The sequence below is a fragment of the Hemiscyllium ocellatum genome, chromosome 3, assembly GCF_020745735.1.
Source record: "Hemiscyllium ocellatum isolate sHemOce1 chromosome 3, sHemOce1.pat.X.cur, whole genome shotgun sequence".
Classification (NCBI taxonomy): domain Eukaryota; kingdom Metazoa; phylum Chordata; class Chondrichthyes; order Orectolobiformes; family Hemiscylliidae; genus Hemiscyllium; species Hemiscyllium ocellatum.
Window position 1 is genome coordinate 145,813,884 of NC_083403.1, and position 17,629 is coordinate 145,831,512.

The 17,629-nt window shown below is 41.6% G+C and overlaps 1 protein-coding gene across 1 annotated transcript in view; it reads left to right on the forward strand.

The window, feature by feature from the left end:
- LOC132808256 (sterile alpha motif domain-containing protein 12-like) overlaps nt 1-17,119 on the forward strand; it is a 40,042-nt gene extending 22,923 nt beyond the window's left edge. The window contains exons 4-5 of the mRNA XM_060822075.1: nt 10,541-10,681; nt 15,562-17,119. Of these exons, the coding sequence (XP_060678058.1) occupies nt 10,541-10,681; nt 15,562-15,572 (152 nt within the window). The 3' untranslated portion in view covers nt 15,573-17,119. The remainder of the gene's footprint in view (nt 1-10,540; nt 10,682-15,561) is intronic.
- The last annotated feature ends 510 nt before the right edge of the window (nt 17,120-17,629 follow it).

Sequence of the window (17,629 nt, forward strand, 5' to 3'; positions counted from 1 at the left end):
AAGGTTCATCATAACTTTAAAAGAGCAGTGAAAGCCCTGATGACATAAGCAACACAGTTTTTTCTGATTTCCTCTGCTTCTTTCATCATAGTCTGGGAGCAATGTGGAGTTGGGTGCAAGATGTGTATCTTTTTAACTCTGGCTATAAAGCAAATGTTCTTCCTTGGAATGCAAGGTAATGAGTTTGGGTGGTAGAACATGTGATGATACAGCGTATCTGATATAAAATATTTTAAATATTTCAAAATATTAACAATATGAGGATGGTCCAGGTAAAAAGTGTTGAAGTACAACACCAACATGATCTCATTGAATGGTGCAGTTGGCTCATAGAGCTGAATGGCCGTCTCCTGTTTTTATCTCTCGTTATTGTAATGAAGATTCATAATTCGTTATTATTTGGAAATGTATATTTTAAAGTGAAGGAAAATGGATTTTGGTTTTTAGTTCTGTGAAGTTCTTTTTCTGATAATTAGAAAGTAATTTTGAAAATTGAGTTAAAAACAGCATTTACATAAAGTCATATGGTTTTAGCTAATAACCAACAAGCCACCGAGAGAAATCAATTGCTAAGTTGTTTACTGACTTGAGTTTTACAACCAGCAGAAGAGAGAGCGAGAAGCAAATTCATTAAGAGAGAAGAGACGTAACAATAAAGGTGCAGTTATTAGGAATTTCCAAGTAATCAGGTCTGGGGAGTATTCCTAACTCAGTGAAAAGAGTGCTTCAGATACAAAAGCTGTGGAGTTGTCAAAGGGGAAAACTACCTAGAAGCCTGTTGAACTGAGTGAGGAGTTTGTTTTAAGAGTTTAGGGAGAGATTTTGAAGAAACTAAGAAAACAGTGTCTTGTGAATGTGAAGAAATTTGCTGAAAAGAAACTGGTTACTGCTGTGTTAGTTGAGCAAGAGCTTCAGTATGAATGACTCCTCGCTGAGGTTTGAGTGTCTCACGCTATTACTGAGATAAAATGAATGAATGTTTCTTTCTGTTGTTTGTAATGAAATTATTCTGATAGTGCTCATATAGTTCATGATTTTCTTTTGCTAAAAATACATTGGCAGCCTTTTGTAAATATGTTTAGTGTCTGATCTCTTCTCATCTAATATAAATTATGACCTACCAACCCAAATTTTACTGTGGGATCTGACTTGTCCAATATTATCATTAGCTTGGATCATAATAAGATTATGTTCTTACATTTGTATTGTTATGTTGAAATTGCTGACTAGCCACAGCTTATTTTGGCAGCAGTTAGACCATTTGCACCAATAGTTACTAGTGGTGTACCACAAGGATCTGTTTTGGGGCCACTGCTATTTGTCATTTTTATAAATGACCTAGATAAGAGGGTAGAAGGAAAGGTTAGTAAATTTGCAGATGACAGGTGGAGTTTGGGTAGTGCCAAAGGATGTTGCAGGTTACAGAGAGACATAGCTGCAGAGCTGGACTGAGAGGTGGCAAATGGAGTTTAATGTGGAAAAGTGTGAGGTGATTCACTTTGGAAGGAGTAACAGGAATATAGAGCACTGGACTAATGGTAAGATTCTTGGCAGTGTGGATAAGCAGAGAGTTCTCTGTGTCCATGTACATAGATCCCTGAAAGTTGCCTCCCAAATTTATAAGGCTGTTAAGAAGGCATACAGTGTGTTAGTTTTTATTGGTTGAGAAATTGGGTTTCGGAGCCATGAAGTCATGTTACAGCTGTAGAAAACTCTGGTGCAGCTGCACTTGGAGTATTGCGTGAAATTCTGGTTGCCACATTATAGGAAGGATGTGAAAACATTGGCAAGGGTGCAGAGGAGATTTACCAGGATGTTGCCTGGTAAGGATGGAAGGTCTTATGTGGAAAGGCTGAGGGACTTGAGGCTGCTTTTGTTAGAGAGAAGGTGGTTAAGTGGTGACTTAATAGAGACATACAAGACGATCAGAGGATTAGATGGAGTGGACAATGAGAGCCTTTTTCCTTGGATAATGATGGCTGGCAAAAGGGGATATAGCTTTAAGACATTTTGACACCATGCTAGGTAACATCATCAGTGAGCCTCTAGTGAAGCACTGGTGGTATGTCCCGCTTTCTATTTATGCCTTTAGTTTTCTTTGGGTGGTTGATATCATTTCCGGTTCTTTTTCTCAGAGTATGGTAGGTGGAGTCCAAATCAATATGTTTATTGATGGAGTTCTGGTTGGAATGCCATGCTTCAAGGAATTCTCGTGTGTGCCTCTGTTTGGCTTGTCCTACGATGGATGTGTTGTCCCAGTCAAAGTGGTGTCCTTCTTCGTCTGTATTTAAGGATACGAGTGAGAGTGGGTCATGTCTTTTTGTGGCTAGTTAATGTTCATGTAACCTAGTGGCTAGTTTTCTGCCTGTTTGTCCGATGTAGTGTTCGTTACAATCCTTGCAAGGTATTTTGTAAATGACACTTGTCTTGCTTGTCTGTATAGGGTCTTTTTAAGTTCATTAGCCACTGTTTAAGTGTGTTGGTAGGTTTGTGGCCTACCATGATGCTAAGAGGTCTGAGTACTGTGGACGTCATTTCTGAGGTGCCTTTGATGTGGGGTAAAGTGGCTAGGATTTCTGGGCACTTTGTGCCTGCTTGTTTGGATTTATCGCTGAGACATTGGCAGACTGTATTTATTGGGTACCCATTCTTCTTGAATATGCTGTATAGGTTTTCCTCTTCTGCTGTTTGTAGTTCCTCGGTGCTGCAGTGTGTGGTGGCTCATTTAAATAATGTCCTAATGTAGCTTCATCTGTGGGTGTTGGAATGATTGCTTCTGTAGTTCAGTATTTGGTCCAGGTGTGTTGTTTTTCTATAGACATAGGTTTGAAGTTCCCCATTGATTGTTCGCTCTGCTGTGACATTTAGGGATGACAGTTTGTTATTGTTCTCGTTTTCTTTTGTGAATTTAATGCCAGTGAAAATATTATTGATGGTGTTGCAGGTTTCCTCTAAATTGTTTTGTTTGGTGATGACAAAGGTGTCATCCACATAACGGACTCGAAGTTTGGGCTGGTTGGTTGGGAGAGCTGTTTGTTCATCAGTCAATGTTTCTTTGGCCAGGTTGATGTTATTGGATGCAAACAGGGCTGTTATGTCAAAGGAACTATTATTTCATCCTCTTCTCTCTTGGTGTATTTGGAGTTCAGGAATTCCTGGTGGAGTGAATGGAGTGGCGTAACTTTTCTAATAAGCGTTTTAGTCTTTCGTGGAATTCCTTGGTTAGTCTGTACGTTGTTTTTTCAGGTGGTGAGTCTATGGGTATGGGGGACCCTGCTGGTTTGTGAACTTTAGGTAATCCGGACTACCCAACTGCGGATTACCTGAAGTACACAAACTAGGAGGCTCCCCATGCCCATAAACTCATTACCTGGAACACCAACATACAGATAGCCAAGGAACTACACCAAAGACTGAAACACTTAGCAGAAGACTCGTGCCACTCCATTCACTTCACGTAAGAATTCCTGAACACCATCAAAGACACTAAGAAGAGAATGAAATAATGGTCTCCTTTGACATAATGCCCTGTTCACATTCAATAAAATCAACCTGACCAAAGAAACACTGACTATACTACTAAAAGAACCAAAGACACAAACACCAGACAGCATCAACTTCGTCAGCAAAGATAACACCATCAAGCTAGTGGATCTGTGCCTTACCACCCACTTCACATTCAATGACGAGACCTACAAACAAATCAATAGAACACCTGTGGGATCATCAATATCAGCAGAAGCACTAATGCAGAGACTTGAACAAACAGCTCTGCCAACAATCCAACCCAAACTTTGGATCTGCTACGTGGATGACACCTTTGTCATCACCAAACAAAACAAACTAGAGGAAACCTATAACACTATCAATAATATCCTCACTGGCATTACATTCACAAAAGAAGAGAACAACAACAAACTGCCATTACTAGATGTCACAGCAGAGCAAACAATCCATGGGGAATTTCAAACCTGCGTCAACAGGTAAACAACACACACGGACCAAATACTGAACTACAGAAGCAATCATGGCAACACCCACAAATGAAGCTGCATTAGGACGTCATTTCAATGAGCCACCACACACTGCAGTATTGAGGAACCACAAAGGGAAGAGCAATGCCACCAGGTTACATGAACATCAACTAGCCACAAAAAGACATGACCCACTATCACTAGAATCCTTACATACAGATGAAGAAGGGCACCACTTTGACTGGGACAACACATCCATCCTAGGACAAGCCAAAGAGAGAGACACATGAGAATTCCTTGAATCATGGTATTCCAACTGGAACTCCATCAATAAACACACTGATTTGGACCCCATCTACCTTCCTCTGACAAGAAAAACCGGAAATGATATCACCCACCCAAAGAAAGCTAAACGCATAAATAGAAATTGGGGCATACCACTGGTGCTTCACTGGAGGCTCACTGATGATGTTACCTAGTATGGTGATGAAATGTCTCACAAGAAACCTTCCAGCTCAACAAGCAAACTTACATCCAGAACCTCAACCTGAGCTACAAATCTTTTCAAAAATCACTAACTTAGCTTTAACTTGAGGGATGATAGATGTAGGACAGATGTCAGAGGTAGGTTCTTTGCTCAGACAGTAGTATGTGCATGGAATGCCATGTCTGCAACAGGAGTACACTTGCCAACTTTAAGAGAATTTAATTGGAGATTGGATAAATATATGGATGACAATGGAATAGTGTAGGTTAGAGGAGCTTCAGATTGGTTTCACAAGTCGGCACATCTTCGAGTGCTGAAGGGCCTGTACTGCGCTGCTATGTTTTATGTTCTAAAAATACCTGTTTGCAGTGCAGATAAGCATGCTTCGTCTGTAATTATTTAATAAACTTCGAACATAGTGTAAACATTACAACCTCCTCATTCACCAAATGTAGAAATTCAGATATAAATTTGTCAACTACAGAGTGTTTTATTGGAGTTTTTAAGACTATATTGATCTATATTAATGTGTGTCGGGATTTTGCATTCATCAGTGATTATTCAGAGTATTGACTGTCAGTGAGACATACCAAACCCGTTCATGCATTTCATCCAAGATCTGCTCCGATGTTGTTTACTCTTTCCAGAATATGCCCTTTTGCAGTGACAGCTGTTTGGGCCTGAATTCTTCTCATGCAGTTATTGAGATTGATCAAGTTGATCATGATGACTGATTTTTGTTTTTATATGTATCTTTTCCATTCAGCCATGATCATGTTATGCATTATTTTAGCAGGCAGCCTGTAAGAAGAAAACAACAGACTGATATCTCTTGCTAGCATCATTTGTGCAATGCTTGAACATGCTAGTTCATGCTTGAGTCATGAAGTAATTTAAAAATCACTTTGTCATGACACATACTCAGTTTGGTTTTATTGAAAATATTCCTGAAGCATTCCTGAAGAAGGACTTATGCCCGAAACGTCGATTCTCCTGCTCCTTGGATGCTGCCTGACCTGCGCTTTTCCAGCAACACATTTTTCAGCTTTATTGAAAATATACATGGTAGTGGGAGTTTCTTCAGGAGTGCCTTAACCAGGAGGAATTGGGAACAACAATGACTTTTAAAAAGCAATATGAACACAATGAAGTAAATCAGTAAATCTGCTAATAGGATGATGTCGAGGAGCTGGTGTTGAACTGGGGTGGACAAAGTTTTAAAAAATCACAACACAATGTTATAATCCAACAGATGTATAACAGAGGTATGGCATTGAGGGTGAGTTGGAGGTTTGGATTAGGAATTGGCTGGCTGGAAGAAGACAGAGGGTAGTAGTTGATGGTAAAGGTTCATCTTGGAGTGCAGTTACCAGCGGTGTTCCACAAGGATCTGTTTTGGGACCATTGCTGTTTGTCATTTTTATAAATGACCTGGAGGAGGGGCTAGAAGGTTGGGTGAGCAAGTTTGCGGATGATACGAAAGTCGGTGGAGTTTTTGACAGTGAGGAAGGTTATAGCGGGATATAGATAAGCTGCAGAGCTGGGCAGAAAGGTGGCAAATGGAGTTCAATTTAGGTAAGTGTGAAGTGATTCACCTTGGTAAGAGTAACAAGAAGATGGGGTACTGGGCTAATGGTTGGATACTTGGTAGTGTGGATGAACAGAGGGATCTTGGTGTCCATGAACACAGATCTCTGAAAGTTGCCACCCAGGTAAATAGTGCTGTGAAGAAGGCATATGGCGTACTGGCTTTTATTGGTAGAGGAATTGAGTTCCAGAGTCCTGAGGTCGTGTTGCAGTTGTATAAGACTCTGGTGCGGCCGCATCTGGAGTATTGTGTGCAGTTTTGGTCGCCATACTATAAGGAAGGATGTGGAGGCACTGGAACGGGTGCAGAGGAGGTTTACCAGGATGTTGCCTGGTATGGTAGGAAGATCGTATGAGGAAAGGCTAAGGCACTTGGGGCTGTTTTCATTGGAGAAAAAAAGGTTTAGGGGTGTCTTGATAGAGGTGTACAAGATGATTAGGGGTTTAGATAGGTTGACCATGAGAACCTTTTCCCACGTATGGAGTCAGCTATTACGAGGGGGCATAGCTTTAAATGAAGGGGTGGTAGGTATAGGACAGATGTTAGGGGTAGATTCTTTACTCAGCGAGTTGTGAGTTTCATGGAATGCCCTGCCAGTAGCAGTGGTGGACTCTCCCTCTTTATGGGCATTTAAACAGGCATTGGATATGCATATGGAGGAAAGTGGGCTAGTGTAGGTTAGGTGGGATTGGATCGGCGCAACATCGAGGGCCGAAGGGCCTGTACTGCGCTGTATTTCTCTAAATAAAAAACAGGTTTATTTGGAAGCACTAGCTTTCAGAGCGCTGCTCCTTCATCAGGCAGTTAAGGAGCAGCGACCTGAAAGCTGGTACTTCCAATTAAACCCATTGGACTATAATCTGGTGTTGTCATTTTTAACATGGTAATCGGATGAAGAGGTGGTACCCCAGTTGAAGTTGATTGATTTATATTTTCCCAGGCTGAGAAATCTATCCACTGTCATCAGTTTTGTCACACTGTGTAGCTGCCATCATCTCTAAACCTAGTGTTGACTACTAGGCAAAATACAAAATCTGGTTGTTGAGGACAGCATGCAGATGCAGCACAGATTTTCTTAATACTGCTTCCAAACAGTGGTTGATGATACATAGAACATTACAGCGCATTACATATTGTGCTGACCAATGAAACCAATCAGAAGCCCATCTAACCTACACTATTTCATTATCATCGATATGTTTATCCAATAACCAATTAAATGCCTTTCAGTTGGTGAGTCCACTACTGTGGCAGGCAGGGTGTTCCACACCCTTACAATTCTCTGAGTAAAGAACATACCTCTGACCCTATCTATCACCCTTCAATTTAAATCTATGTCCCCTTTTGCTAGCCATCACCATCCAAGGAAAAAAACTCTGTGTCCACCCTATCTAATCCTCTGATCATCTTGTATGTCTCTCTTTAGTCACCCCTTAACCTTCTTCTCTCAAATGAAAACTGCCTCAAGTCTCTCAGCCTTTCCTCAAAAGACTTTCCCACCATACCAAGCAACATCCTAGTAAATCTCCTCTGCACCCTTTCGAATGCTTCCACATCCTTCCTAAAATGTGGTGACCAGAACTGTACACAATATTCCAAGTACTTTCCCATTAGCAAAATACAAATTTAGTCCTACAGGTTGCATTTGAACTAATGTGGATTTCCTATTTCTAAGATTAAACTTTGCACAAATCCTGAATGCTGTTGTGATTGGTCATCACTGACACCTTCATGACAGCCAATTCCTCTTGTCTCAATTGCAACTCTGTCTTTTACCGAAGTACATAGGCTTTTGTTTGATTGAGAATGGTTTTGTCATCATTAGTCTTTACCTCCATATAAGGTATCGAAGGACACAGAAGGGTTATATAAAACCTAGACTCTAGAAATAGGGATGGAAATCTCCTTAAAGATGAGGGTGGAAATCTGGGAAAATGCCAGGAAGATCTCTATCTGTAATAGAACCCAGGCTTTTCAATTGAAGATACTTCATAGGGCTCATATAGCACCAGAGCAGCTTGCAAAGTTTAAGGCAGAGGCGTCCCCAGTGTGCCCTAAATGTAAAGTAGAAGTTGGTACTCTCACTCATTGTCTGTGGACATACCATAAGATCTGTAGATACTGGGATGGTTTAGTGGATGCCTTGGCAAAGATTTTTGGAATGGAGATTGGGTTGGACCCAATGTCTCTCCTTTTGGGCTTTCCTAATCTTTCCGTCTCCAGATGCAAATGGGAAGAAACTGTTACTGTCCTCTCTTGTGCAAGGAAAAACATTTTGGCAAGTTGGGTATCGGAAAGTCCCACAGGACTTTCGAATTGGCATAGGATAGTTATGGAACATATTCCCCTGGACTTCCTTACAAATATGGTGTACCAAAGAACTGAATTATTTTATAGAACATGACGGCTCCTTTTGAACTATGCCAATGCATACTATTTAGGGTCTTTCTTTATCCGTGAGGATGATGTTTGTTGGTTTGGGGGCCTTTGGGAGGAAGAATCCCATATAAATGCTGGTCTTGTTATGACTTGATATAATTTTATTTAGAATGCTTACTTATTTATTCACCTTTTTTCTCTTTTTTTTGTTAGTTATGTACTATATTAGTTTTTATACATATAGTCTTCGTTCTTGTATCTTATTTTGTGTTTTGGTAGTTTGTAGAGTAGATTAGTAGTTAGTTTTCTTAATTTATAATGATGGTGTTATTATATTGTAAAGTGGTTACACTATTTTGTAGAAATTTTGTAAAAACCCCAAAAACCCCTTTCTTCTCAATAAAAATATTTACATAAAAAAGGCAGAAACAAAAGTAACAGCCAATAGAAAAGCAAGCGCCCACCCCTGCCATGACTCCTCATTGCCACAAAAACAAAGCCACAAAGTTGATCCCTCAGTCTACAAATATTCAGGTGCCCAAAACCCTGAAATCCCTACAGTGTGGAAGCAGACCATTCAGCCCATCAAGTTCACTCCTACCCTCTGAAGAGCATCCTACCCAGATTTACTCCCCAGCCCTATCCATGTAACCCTACATTTTCCATGGCTAATCCACTTAGCCTGTGCATCTCTGGATACTATGCGCAATTTAGCATGGCATTTGAGACTGTGGGAGGAAGCAAGAGCACCCTGAGGAAACCCACGCGGACATAGGGAGAACGCTACCGCAGCTGGAATGGCACCACCTACACTATCAGATACCTGAGCCCAGCCATGGCCTGGAACCACAATGCTGCCACTGGAACCATGTCGCCATTCTTTGGCACAAACATGACTCCATTGTGTTGTTGCTGACATGAATCTGCTGAAGCTGCATGGTCCTGAAATGGACTCAAACTCGATGCTGTGCCCACCGTGCTGAAGCACCTGGCACCTCCTTCTGGTTTATGTTGCTGCTGCTGCCATCTCCTGCAACTACTAGGTTTATTGTTGGCAATAGTAGACTAAGGGGCCAGGTATTTACCTTAACCTTGACTGATATCCATTCTACATGGCTAAACTTCAGATAAAATCAGAGTAGTCAAAGTTTCCATGTTGTTTTAATAACTTGATGTCATGTTCTGAAAGGGACACTTCTAGACCTCACAAGAATGATAGATTTTGTATTACCTTTCTGCCGTTTCAAATCATCTCATTTCGTGTGAAGAGTATCGCAGGAAATACATTTGTTAATGTGTGTATAATTCCTTCTTTGTGTAGGCACTAACAGGTTTGAAAAGAGCTGAATAAATTTAGAACTGTTAAACTGCACAAGATGATCATTTAGATCATTCATGCAAGGCTACTGCAAATGAAGGTCAAAGGGCAATTATGATTAAAACCCTGGATGACATATTCTGGTGAATGTGGGTGATTCAACTTCATTCAGATGAAAGCCATGAGGAAGATAAATAATTTAATGTCATATGTTTTCCTGTTTGAATTGCAACTGGGATTGACACTAATCAATTATTGATCCTGTATCTGAACAATGCGTCTTCTTGATAATTCAGCAGAATTTAACTTGCTTTTCAGATTTAGTCTGGAACTGAATGACCTTTGTACTGGAAAGGCCTAATGTTCATTACTGCTGAGTTTAAGTTGTATCACCATAATTTGAATTGGTTCAGAATACAAATTGCATTTTTTTTTGCCTGAGGTTTGCACTTTATTTGTTTATAAGCAACTCATTGCCAACATGTTAATTTTTTTTTGCAACAGCATTTTTATAAAATGCCTAGAATCCTGATTAAGCTAATATTAACATTTATATTTGCTAATTATTGGCTAAAAATTGTTTTTACATGACATGTTTCTAAGAAAAATGTTGAACAAAGTTTGCATCTTGTTTTAAAAACAAGTTTATAATATTGATTTGAGATGGAATTAATGAAAATTCTATCAAAATGCTTGCAGGGTAATGAATGAGTTGTAATCAGGTTTAGTTTCCTATATAACACTCTAAGATGTCATTTATAAATAAGTAACATCATCTAAACCATTATCAACAGGACGTGCTTTGTTGAGACTCACTGCTGCAAAGTTGAAACAAATGGGCATTGCTCAGGAGAGCCATCGTCAATCGTTGCTGAAGGAAATACTGCAGCTACATATACAAGATGATGTGGAAAGTCTTATTTCTGCCTTTGCAGGTATAATTAAATCAGAACTTCAAATGTAACATTTTTTTCTTTCTTCGTTACAATAAATTAAAGCACCAACAACAAATATTTTGTGCATGGGTCTAAGAATGAGATTGTGTAAGTATGCTTGCTGATGCTTTTAATTAGATTTTTAAACATTGACTTGCAGCATACCCATGCTCTGTTCTGCTTTTGTTGCATCACTTAAGTTTCCGATTAATGGTCATCCCAGGTTGTTGTTAATAGGAGAAGCAGCAAAAGTAGTCCTGTTTCAATGGAGGTGATTAGACTGTAATGTCGTAAATGATCATTATCTGATACTTACATGGGGAAAATGATAAATGCCATTTATCAGTCTAAGCCTGAATGGTGTCTAGGTTATGCTGCATGTGGAGATAGACTGCTTCAGTATCTGAGGAGTTGCTGATGAAACCGAACACTATCTAATTAATCACCAGTTGATGGATGAAGCAACTGAAGTTGACTGTACCTAGGCTGCCTTGAGAACCTTTAGCAGCAATGCCGTGGGGCTCAGATATAACAGCATTGACGACCAACCTTATCTGTGCTCTCCAAAGTTCCTTTTTAGGTTTCCCATTACACATTCTGTGCATAACTGTGTGCAGTTTGCACATTCTCCCCATGTCTGCGTGGGTTTCCTCGGGTGCTCCTGTTTCCTCCAACTGCCCAAAGATGCACTACTTAGGTGGATTGGCCATGTTAAATTACCCATAGTGTCCAGGGATGGGTAGGTGAAGTGTGTTGACCATGGGAAATGCAGGATTACAGGGATAGGGCATGGAGATGAGTCTGGGTGGGGGGTTTGGTGTGGACCGGTTAGGCCAAATGGCATGTTTGCACACTGAAGGGATTCTAAGACATTCAGTACTCCTCTATGGCATCTGTTGTTTTGAGCCTTCCATATGTGCCATAAGCCTTCCTTTTTCTCTTTATCTCATCCTCTTTATCCTTTTATATCCAGGATTCACTAGATTTGTTGATTCCATGCTTTATTGTAACACGGTGGCCCTATACCCTTGGTATTTCCTTCTTGAATGTTCCCACTGACACAGATTAAATTAAAAGTATCTTCTCCCGGTCCATTCTGGCCAAAGCATACCTGATCTTATTAAAATTGGCTCTCTCCTAGTTCAGAACTTCCATTTCAGGCCCTTCCTTCTTTTTGTTAACAATCTTGAATCTAATGGAGTTATGGCTGCTGACTGCAAAATGCTCCCCCCGTTGATAATTCAGTCACTCATCTGGCTTCTTTACCTAAAATTAACATGAGATGTTGGATGTAGGTTTGCTCACTGAGCTGGAAGGTTTGTTTTCAGATGTTTCATTACTATACTAGGTAACATCATCAGTGAGCTTCCAGATGAAGCAGTGGCCGCATGGCCCACTTTCTATTTCTGTATTTAGGTTTCCTTGAGTCGGTGATGTCATTTCCTGTGTTGATATCATCTCCGGTAGTGATGTTATTTCCTGTTCCTTTTCTTGGGGAGGGGGGAATCAGGAAATGACGTCATCAAGGAAACTATGTCACCACAGGAAATGACATCGCCAACCCAAGGAAACCTAAACATATAAATAGAAAGGAAGCTATGCCACCAGTGCTTCATCCAGAGGCTCACTGATGATGTTACCTAGTATGGTGACAATATATCTGAAAACAAACCTACCAGCTCCGCAAGCAAACCCGCATCCAGAACCTCAACCTGAGCTACAAATCTTCTTGAAACTTGTTAACATGAGATGTTGTTGACAAATTGCCTGGTAGACTGTGGGTAACTTTCAAAGTGTTGCCTCATTTGTAATGAACTAAAGTTATCATAATCGTTCTAACCAAATGATCATATAACCAAATCCTTTTTGTCTGCATTTTTATAAGTTTGGTCAGTAGTATCTGTTCATTGCTAATGATTCTTGTGATAGGATTAGGGTTACTTTGTTATCGGGTTAAGGATTGGTTGGGGTTAGTTTCTGTTAGGGTCAGGGCTAAGGTTAGGGCTGGGTGTTAAGGTAAGTCTCACCTGCAATGGTGGAGAGGGTAGGGGTTAGGATGAGGTCTGTGGTAGGGTTAGGGTAGAGTTACGATTAGTGTTAGAAGTTGGGTTTGATTCAGGGTTGGGTGGGGTTAGAATCTGATGGGATAAGGGGTTTGAGGTTAGGGGTAATGAGAACTAAAGGCAAGAGAGACAGGAAGAAATGGGTTGAGAAACACAGGTGAAGATACTGAGACTGAGAAACAGAGAGAGCCACTGAGGAGGACCTGAAAATATTTTGGAAAATGTTGGCTCAATCACGATTGGGAACAAGAGATGGGGAAACAGAAACTGAGAAATAGAAGGGGAGCAAGAGAGTGGGTCTCTGAAAAGTAACTGAGTGAGATTCTGGGAGAAATTTACTCTGTCATCTCCACTAAGAAGGATTGTGAAAGTCCTAGTGGCAAAGAATGTTGTGTCATGTAAAATGTAGGTGGTTTTAGATCGGCAAAACAACAAGGGCAGTCACATCTGCATGAAGTACCAGAGGGTAGCAGTCATAGAGTTATAGAGATGTGCAGCACAGAAACAGACCCTTCGGTCCAACCTGTCCACCCTGACCAGATATCCCAACCCAATCTAGTCCCACCTGCCAGCACCCGGCCCATATCCCTCCAAACCCTTCCTATTCATATACCCATCCAAATGCCTCTTGAATGTTGCAATTGTACCAGCCTCCACCAAACCCTCTGGCAGCTCATTCCATACATGTACCACCCTCTGTGTGAAAAAGTTGCCCTTTTGGCCTCTTTTATATCTTTCCCCTCTCACCCTAAACCAATCCTTGTGGCACTTCACTGGTTATAGGCCTCCAGTTTGAAAAACAACCCTCCACCACCCTCTGTCTTCTACCTTTGAGCCAGTTCTGTATCCAAGTGGCTAGTTCTCCCTGTATTCCATGAGATCTAAAATTGCTAATCAGTCTCCCATGGGGAACCTTGTCGAACCCCTGAAGTCCATGTAGATCACATCGACTGCTCTGCCCTCATCAATCTTCTTTGTTACTTCTTCAAAAAACTCAATCAAGTTTGTGAGACATGATTTTCCATGCACAAAGCCATATTGACTATCCCAAATCAGTCCTTGCCTTTCCAAATACATGTAGATCCTGTCCCTCAGGATTCCCTCTGACAACTTGCCCACCACAGAGGTCAGGCTCACCGGTCTGTAGTTCCCTGACTTGTCTTTACCGCTCTTCTTAAACAGTGACACCACGTTTGCCAACCTCCAGTCTTCCGGCACCTCATCTGTGACTATCGATGACACAAATATCTCAGCAAGAGGCCCAGCAATCACTTCTCTAGCTTCCCACAGAGTTCTCGGGTACACCTGATCAGGTCCTGGGGGTTTATCCACCTTTACCCGTTTCAAGACATCCAGCACTTTCTCCTCTGTAATCTGGACATTTTGCAAGATATCACCATCTATTTCCCTACAGTCTATATCTTCCATATCCTTTTCCACAGTAAATACTGATGCAAAATATTCATTTAGTATCTCCCCCATTTTCTGTGGCTCCACACAAAGGCTGCTTTGCTGATCTTTGAGGGGCCCTATTCTCTCCCTAGGTCCCCTTTTGTCCTTAATATATTTGTAAAACCCCTTTGGATTCTCCTTAATTCTATTTGCCAAAGCTATCTCATGTCCCCTTTTTGCCCTCCTGATTTCCCGCTTTAGTATACTCCTATTTCCTTTATACTCTTTGAACAACATGTGGCTGATTTGGAGCAGTGGATCTCCTCACTCCACACCGTACAAGAAGTTGTTTCTGGGACAGTTGTAACAGAGAGTGGTCACTCTACATCACGACAGGCAGGCAAGGAGTTCAGAGATAACAAGAGTCTGGGTGACCATTTATTGAAAGGAAAGGAGACAGCAGCTCCCAGAAATCCAGAACTTATTGGAGCTGTCTAAGGTCTGAAATTTTAGATGCCTATTCAGTGAGCAACACGACTGAGTCGGGGTGGATAACTTGAAGGAAAACACAGAACCATAGTAGCTGAGGCTACTTTGGAAAAAGAGACAGAGGATAGTAGGCAGATTAGTAAGGAATAGTTGTGAATGACTGAATATTTCAAGGGATAGATAATCGAGTTTGCAGTCGAGATCGTGAGTCCCATATGGTTTGTTGCCTCCCAGGTGCAAGGTTATAGGACATATGGAAAGACTAGATAAACTTCTGGAAAGGGAGGGTGAACAGTGAGTGGTAGTAGTTGTTCACACTCTCATTAGTACTAGTGGTACTAGAGTGATAGTAGTTCATGTGGGAACCAACAACATAGGATAGCTTAGAGGTCTTGCAGGATCAGTTTCAGGAGTTGGAGAGGAGATTAAAATGCAGGATCTCCAGGGCAGTAATTTCAGAAATACTACCTGTGCCTCAGGCTCCACCATTAAGGCAAAGACCGATCAGGGAGGTAACATGTTTGGTAGGAAGGGGCTTAGATATTTGCAACATTGTGGATAAGACTTGGGAAATGAGAAAGCTATTTGAAAGAGATGGACTTTATCTGAACAGAAAAGAAACTGTATCTAGCTGCGTGAATCACAAGTGTTGTGGGGGGGGGGGGTGATTTTAAAACTGAGATTGGGGGTGTGGGTTGACAAATAAGCCTAGTTTTGGAAGTAGCAGAGGAGGCATAAAATTGAAAATGGTGCATGGAGAAAAGGAATTGAAGGAAGGCTTGAGTGTTGACAGTGAGCTGAGAAATAATCACCTTCTAAGGGCAAAGAAGAGATAAGGACAGGATTAAGTTGGATGAATGTAATTGCATGGAGTTTACTGGACAAAATTGCTCCCTCCCTCATGAGCTCAATGCATTTTATGCTTGCTTTGAACAGAATGTCAGTGAAATGATGTCACCTGCCCCGAGAGCTGACGCAGCTGTCTGATCAGCATCTGATCCACGGAAAACGACTGGCCCGGATGGAGTCCCTAGCTGTGCACTCAGATCCTACACATACCAGCTAGTGGGAGTATTCACTGACATAGTTAACCTTTCCTTACTATGATCCGATGTCCCCACCTGCTTCAAGAAGACCACCATCATCCTGATGCCAAAGAAAACTTAGTGTGTTTCAATGACTACTGTCCAATGGCTCTGATCTCAATAATTATGAAGTGCTTCAAGAGGTTAGTTATGTTTCACATCAATTCTAGCCTTCCAGCCTGCCTTGATCTCTTGCAACTCAACTCCTGTCACAACAGGTCCATGGCAGATTCCATCACCTTGGTCCTACACTCATTCTTGGAACATCCCATAACAAGGATACTTACATTAGGCTCCTATTCACTGACTACAGCTTCACCTTCAACACCATAATTCCAACCAAACTAATCTCGAAACTCCAGGACCGAGGTTTCTGCTCCACCCTCTGCATCTGGATCCTCAATTTCTTGACCCACAGACTGCAATCAGTGAGAATAGGCACCACTTCTTCCACAATATTCCTCAATACTGGCACCCTGCAAAATTGCTTACTTGGCCCCTTACTATACTCCCTATACACTCATGACTGTACAGCCAAGTTTCACCCTAACTCTCCCTAGAAATTAGCTGATGACACCACTGTCGTAGACTGGATCTCAAACAAAAACAAGACAGAATACAGGAAAAGGTCGAGTACTTAGTGTCATGGAGTAACGATAATGAGCTGTCCCTAAACATCAGCAAAATGAAAGTGCTGGTCATTGACTTCCAGAAGCAAGGTGGAGAGAACACTCCTGTCTACGTCAATGATGTTGAGATGGAGATGACTGAGAGCGTCAAGTTTCTGGGAGCAATGATCATCAACAATCTGTCCTGGTCCACCAATATTGATGTTATAATTATGAAAGCACAGCACCGTGTCTACTTCCTCAGGAGGCTAAGGACATTCAGCAAATCCTTAAAGACTCTTAGATCCACCCTAGAAAGCATTCTCTTGGCATGCATCACGGCTTCATATGGCAGCTGCTCTGCCTGGAACTGTAAGAAACTACAGAGAGTTATAAACACAGCCCAGTCCATCATACTAGCTAACCTTCCATCCATTGACTCCATCTATACTTCTCTCTGTCTCAGGAAGGCACCAACATAAAGACCACTCCCACACCGATTATTATTTTTTTCCAAACTCTTCAGTTGGGCGGATGACACAAAAGCTTAAACACGTATTAACAGTTTCAAGAACAGCTTCATCCCTGCTGGTGTTAGACTTCTGAATGGACCTCAAATTTTAAATGTAATGTTGATCTTGCTCTTTACGCACCTGCTCTATAACCGTAAAATTGTAATCCTTGCTCTTTTCGATTACTATCAGGTACTTTTGTATGGTGTGATCTGCCTGTACTACACAAAACAAAACTTTTCACTGGACGTAGGTAGTTGTGACAATAATAAATTGTATCAAATCAAAATTGGGCAAGTGTAAGCAGAAATTGCTGAGGGTGATCTGACATTCCAGCTGAAAATGTGTTGCTGGAAAAGCGCAGCAGGTCAGACAGCATCCAAGGAGCAGGAGAATCGACGTTTCGGGCATGAGCCCTTCTTCAGGAATGAGGAGAATGTGCCAAGCAGGCTAAGATAAAAGGTAGGGAGGAGGGACTGGGGAGAGGGGCGTTGGGAATGCGATAGGTGGAAGGAGGTTAAGGTGAGGGTGATAGGCCGGAGTGGGGGTGGGGGCGGAGAGGTCAGGAAGAAGATTGCAGGTTAGGAAGGTGGTGCTGAGTCCGAGGGTTGGGACTGAGACAAGGTGGGGGGAGGGGAAATGAGGAAACTGGAGAAATCTGAGTTCATCCCTTGTGGTTGGAGGGTTCCGAGGTGGAAGATGAGGTGCTCTTCCTTCAGCTGTTTTGTTGCTATGGTTTGGCGATGGAGGAGTCTAAAGACCTGCATGTCCTTGGTGGAGTGGGAGGGGGAGTTGAAGT